The sequence below is a fragment of the Propithecus coquereli genome, unplaced genomic scaffold (genome assembly GCF_000956105.1).
Source record: "Propithecus coquereli isolate 6110/MARCELLA unplaced genomic scaffold, Pcoq_1.0 Scaffold142, whole genome shotgun sequence".
NCBI classification, from domain to species: Eukaryota; Metazoa; Chordata; class Mammalia; order Primates; family Indriidae; genus Propithecus; species Propithecus coquereli.
Window position 1 is genome coordinate 3,121,055 of NW_012138525.1, and position 6,000 is coordinate 3,127,054.

A 6,000-nucleotide genomic window follows, 5' to 3' on the forward strand; every position below is an offset into this window, starting at 1 on the left:
GGGTGGTGGGAGTATGAAAATAAGAAAACCTGGATAACAAGACAGAAGCATCTCCATCTCCCACGCCCCCCTACATTTGGGATTTGGGATTTGGCCCCGTGTGGGACCCTGGCCGGCTGCCTCCGGGAGCCAGAGCTGGAGCCAGGAGCACTCACAGCCGTCTCATCTCCTCGTCAGAATCATAAACAAACACTGTTGCCTGGAGACACAGCCTCGCCCCAGCATCCCCGGGCTGAATCATAGCCATCCTCGCTTGCCCAACCCTTTCATTGCTCAGGTGGGAAGACTGAGGACCAGAGAGGGCAAGGGTCTCGCTCAGGTCCGCTGAGCGGGCGGGGTGAAGCTGGGATGGGCCCTGAGGTCTTTTGCCACCTGATCTCACACACCACCAGAGCCCGTGCCTTCTGTCTCCGAGGCTTCAGCACGGTCCCGGGCACACGACGTTGCTCAGTCAATACTGCTGACTTCAATTTTGAATTCGCGAGTCGGGTGTTCTTTTCAAAAACATCAGTCCCACAGAATAAGGAGTGCCCGCCGACTGTTCCCACCCTTGGACTTCGCCGTTGGCTTCAGGACTGTCCCCCAAGGAGTCGCCCCGGGAGATAAAGAGGAGAGTCTGTGCGGAGATGATCTGACGGCCCATTTATCACTGCCGAGAACTGGCAACGAACACGTGCCCCAAACAGAGAACAACTTAGCAACGATGGGAGCCGAGCGCCCTGGAATGTTATTTTGCCCTTTAAAATAAAAAGCAAGTGATGTGGGGCCAGGATGAATCAAGAAATTGGGTAAATGAAAAAAAGAAGTCAGTGATGAGGGCAGAAAATAAGATACATGAGGTTTGCTTCTGCACAGCGTCTACACGGACATGAGCAAATCAGAGGGGCTGGGACACGGGGCGGGGGCTCAGAATTTCGTGGCTTCTTAAGCTCCTAGTATGTTTTCTTTCTATTAGGACTTTCTGACTCTGGAGGTCAAAGATACCTGAGTTCAGAATAGTCCCCAGACCCTCCAAAGAGCGTAGTGGCCCACCTGACCTCGGCCCAGTCGCCTGGTGTGTGTCTGTGTGTGGTGGTGTCTCTGTGTATGTGTCTGTGTGCATGTCTGTGTGCATGTATGTCTGTGTGCACGTCTGTGTGGTCTATGTGTATACATGTCTGTGGGCATGTCTGTGTGCATATGTATATGTGTCTGCGTGCATGTCTGTATGTCTGTGTATACATGTCTGTGTGCATGTCTATGTGCATGTATACGTGTCTGTGTGCATGTCTATGTGCAGGTCTACATGTATACATGTCTGTGTACATGTGTATATGTGTCTGTGCACATCTGTGTGCAGGTCTATGTATAAATATGCATGTCTGTGTGCATGTCTGTGTACATCTGTATATGTACGTGCATGTCTGTGTGCATGTGTATATGTGTCTGCGTGCATATCTGTGTGTATGTGTCTGTGTGCACATCTGTGTGCAGGTCTGTGTGTATACATGTCTGTGGGCATGTCTGTGTGCATGTATATGTGTGTCTGTGTGCACTAGTATGTATGTGTATGTCAGGGCCCGGCCCTGGGAATTGCATGGTCAGGACTGCAGTCCCCCCACTGCTGTGTTTCTGTGTCCTCAGGGGAGTAGGCACGGTGCCACTCACCCTACCCTGCTCCAGGGTGGCTGGTGGGAGAGGATTCCTCCGGCCAAGCAGGCGGAGGAGCCTCCGAGGCGCAGCACATCCTGGCTCCCAACCCTGACTATGCCACAGAATCCCGGGAGCAGGCTCAGTCCTTCCCAAGGACAGGATGGGGCAACCGCAGGGCTGTGTCCTTGAGGCAGCCCGGCAAGGTGGACGGAGGAGAGCAGGAGGGGCGAGGGGAGCGAGCCGGATCCTGGAGGCGGATGAGTATCTACAACGCAGCCACTGGTGGAGATGGTTCTCTGAGTTCCCAGGCTTCCACGATGGCAGCCTTGAGGCCCAGCCTTGGGGCTCCCTTGGAGAAGGAAGAGGAGGAGGACAGCAGAGGGGGGAGGGGGAGGGGGAGGGAGGAGGGGGCCAGGAGGAGGGGAGCAGACAGACAGCCGGTCCTGGTGTGTGTTTTCCATGGCGCTTTTTGAATCTCCGTTTTCCGGCTGAGTGGCCGTGGGACTGAAAAGGAGCCGCCTGTGTCTGGGGGAGACGGGGCTTCGCTCTGGGTGGTAACAGCGCCAGCCTGGGGCAGGGAGCCCCAGAGCCTGAGAACAACGTCTAAAGTACAACCAGAAATGAGGTCGCTCACAGTCGCCAGAAACTACCACGTGTCCATCACTGGCGAGTGGATAAACGAAACGTGCTCCGTCCACACCGTGGAACGCTATTCAGCCATTAAGAGGAACGCAGCGCCAGTGGGTGCTACAACGCGGTGAGCCTGGAACACACCGTCAGGTGAAAGAAGCCAGACACGAGGCCACATGTGATTCCCTGCACGAAACGTCCAGAATAGAGAAATCCAGAGGTGGAAAGCACCTCAGGGGTTGCCAAGGGCTAGGGGGCGGCCCAGGGCAGGCATGAATGGGGGTGGCTGCCAGCGGATGTGATCTTTGCGCGGGGTGATGAAAATGTTCTAAAATTGCGGTGATAATTGCCCAACTCATTCATATACTTCATGTAAGTGAATGATACGGTATGTGAATTATATCTCAATAAAGCTTTTATATTAAAAAGTGGGTGAGAATTAAATGCAATGAGAAATGTGGCAAGATGAGGACAGTTTTCTAAAAGCTGGAACGACGCCTTAGCTTGTGACCAGCAGCGGCAGGATGGTGACATCAAAGGAGTGGTCTTGCAGCGCTTGCGACGCGCCGGGCACGGCACGTCCATCCCGGCACCGCAAAGGCAGGATTTAGAAACAGCCACGTTCCAGACGGGGGAGCAGGCCAGGAGGAGCCGGTGGCCACCCGAGGTGAAACAACTGAGGAGGGACTGGTGGATCCACACTCGTCCCAGGACTCCAGGCCCCGAGCACTTAACCCCACCCCCGCTCCCAGACATACTCGCTCCCTCATTCAGATGAACTTGCAGAGACTCGCACATCTCAGGGGACAACAACGCAAGCCAGCAAGAAGTGAAGAGGGCAAGGGAGAAGGAACGGAACAAAACCCTACGATTGCAAAAGCGGCTCTTGCAAATAAATTTACTGCTCCCAGCTGATCTATTAATGGGTGAACAAATGGGAATGTGGCTCCCCGATTCAGCAACAAGCCATAAATAAACAAGCATCCCGCCTGCCACTGGCCACCGCCCAGCCGGGGAGCTGGGACCAGGCTTTCGGGAAGGAGATGCAGACTCCCCCAGCCCACCACACCCCTACCCCACAACATCGAGTGGCAGCAAGGCCAACAGGGCATGGGGAGCCCTGCAACACTGCCATGGCCAGGTCCCCATTGTCCGGCTGCCTTTAGGGATGCACGGCTGCAAAGCTTGGCCGGGCTCGGCAAACAGATGTTCTGAGATGCAGAGACACGTGTGTGGGTGTCGAGGGGGTGTTAGGGAGCAGGCTGCTCTGTCTGGAACATCTCAAAGACCTTGCCAGGGCTGATGTCACCAGCCTGAGCCACCGCCCCCTCCCCAGCACAGTCAAGGGCCCTCCTGTCGGCTGGAACCAGCATCCCCACACCCCCTCCTGGGGGGGGCACGGCCTGGCTTTAAAGGACACCCGAACCGGCCTCCTCCCTGTCCGCCCACTCCCAGGACCCCAACGTGGAACCCCTGAGTCAGAAAGCCCAGCTGCCAGACACCTGGCCCTCAGAGCAGGCACGGCGGTGGCATGTGTCATGGTCGGGACTCGGTCCCAGCCCTGGCCTTGCTGTTTTCTAGCCGGGTGACCGTGAGCAGCTCACCCACCTGGCCGAGCCTCAGTGTCCCCAGTTCAGTTCAGATAGCAAGGGCTGCTGTGCGGATTAAACAAGATCCGGCACACAGCGCCCGGCGGTCGGTGCATGAGGTGCCCCATGCGTGTTATTTCAGAGGGAACATCGCACCCTGGGCTCCCGTGCACCCTCCACAGGGCCCCTCAGGGGGTTCTGGGGGCCCACGGACAATAGCCCTGAGTGCGGAAGCCAATGAGCATCCCTGGGAGTGTCCACAGGGTCCCATATACCTGCTGGGTCACTGGCCACCTTGAGGCCACGGGATTGGGGTTACCTGCTGGTGACAGGTGGCACAGGGCGGGAGTCCTTCATCCAGGTGACCAGCGGGGCTGGGGAGCCCTGGGCCTCGCAGTCCAGGGTCACCTCTTCACCGGCTGTCACCGTGACTCTCAGAGGCACGTCTGCATCATGTGACCCGTTCACGTGGATCCTGGGCTTGGCTGTGGGGCAGCAAGCAGGCCGTGAGCAGGGCAGGGGCCATGGATGGCTCCCCCAGAGGTGGTACTGTCACCTTGACCCTCAGAGGCCCAGAAGGCTCAGGGGCTCGCGTCCAAGGGTTTCCGCTCAGTCCTCCCCTTCTGCCTCTCCACCACCACCTCCTTCTAGAAGCCCATCTTGCTCTGATGACCTGGCCCCAGGGAGCTTCCAGCAGGTTCTGAACTCCTCCTCTTCACCCCGCATTACCCCCTTTGCTCCCATGGTATCAACCACCAGGTGACGCACAGATGAGCCCTCTGAAGCCCCGTCCTGGACTTACAACACTGTACATGTCACCTCTCTCACATCAGGCTAAAGACCCCTTGCGTCGTACCCCTCCTCCCTCCCCCCATTCCTAGCCAGTGCTTGCACATGGAAGGCTCCTGGGCCCACGTCTGAGCAGCCAAAATGGAACTCGCCGGCCAGCTGGGACGTCTAAACCCACCTAGCCCTCCTGTGTTCCCATCGTCATTAGTTCAGAAAGGAAATGCTCCCCCTTTGAAAAGTTTTTCAATATAACAGCATTGGCTATGAGAGCCTGTGACAGAAAAGGCCTGGCTCGTGCATTTGCTCACTCACCCCACACATTACCTACGGAGCGCCCAGCCTCGGGGGAGCCCAGGGAGACAGCAGCACAGGAAGCAGGTCCCGCCCCGTCCTCACAGTGCCCAGGGCCCGCAGGAACACTGGGACCCGAAAGCTCAACGTGTAATTAATTATCTAACCACAATGTGATGGGTGCTGTGCAGGGGCTATTCCAGAGTTTACAGGTGATGTGACCCCACCCAGGCCAGCAGGGGACGCTGGGATCTGATGGATGGGAAAAGTCAGCTTGGACTAGAGGCAGGAGAAGAGTGTTCCAGACAGAAGGAACCACACGTGCAAAGGCCCTGAGGCAGGGTGGACCATTCAAGAAATGGAAAGGAGAGTGGAGGGTGTGGGGCAGAGAGAGGCAGGTGAGGGGGCTGCCAAGGTGGGCAGACCCAGTGCAGGGCCTTGCGTCTTTCCAGCCTTGTTAACATGCTGGCTTCTCCCCGTCTGGTTCCAAAGGGCTGAGTTGGAACCACTCTCTGCCGCCACGCCCGCTGAGACCCTCTCCCAGGACAGGGCCCGCCATCACTCACTGTTGACAGAAAGCCGCATCTCCTGGCTGGAGAAACCCACAGTGTTGGTGGCCGTGCAGACGTAGGCCCCTGCGTCCTGAGCAGATGGCTGGGCGATGACCAGGGTGCCGTCCTTACTCACGTTGAAGCGGGGGCCCCTGGAGGTCAGGGCGTCGGTTTCCTGGGGCAGAGGCGCAGGTGACATCATCAGAGCACACGCCCCTCCCAGGAGGCACTGGGCCTTCCTCTCCGGTCACCCCCAAGGCAGCAGGCTCTGCCTACCTTGGTCCAGGTGACGGTGGGAGGGGGAACTCCTGAGGCGACACAGGGCAGGGAGGCCGGAACCCCTTCATTGGTGACGTGATGGGTGGCAGTGGGATGGATTCTAGGCGGCACTTTTATAAATAAACCAACCTCGTGAGCCAGCGTTCGTGGCGCAGTGCTCACAACAGCCAATGTCCACGCGACGAATCGATACACGGGACGTGGGCTACACACACAGCGGAGTGCTACTCCGCCTTAGA

At 57.6% G+C, this 6,000-nt stretch overlaps 1 protein-coding gene across 1 annotated transcript in view; it reads right to left on the reverse strand.

Annotated features, from left to right (window-relative positions):
- The window catches only part of HMCN2 (hemicentin 2), a 140,126-nt gene that overhangs the window by 84,011 nt on the left and 50,115 nt on the right, over positions 1 to 6,000 (reverse strand). Inside the window, exons 20-22 of the mRNA XM_012639709.1 lie at positions 5,759 to 5,871; positions 5,498 to 5,657; positions 4,171 to 4,336 (exon numbers count right to left, since the gene is read on the reverse strand). Coding sequence (XP_012495163.1) covers positions 4,171 to 4,336; positions 5,498 to 5,657; positions 5,759 to 5,871 — 439 coding nt within the window. The remainder of the gene's footprint in view (positions 1 to 4,170; positions 4,337 to 5,497; positions 5,658 to 5,758; positions 5,872 to 6,000) is intronic.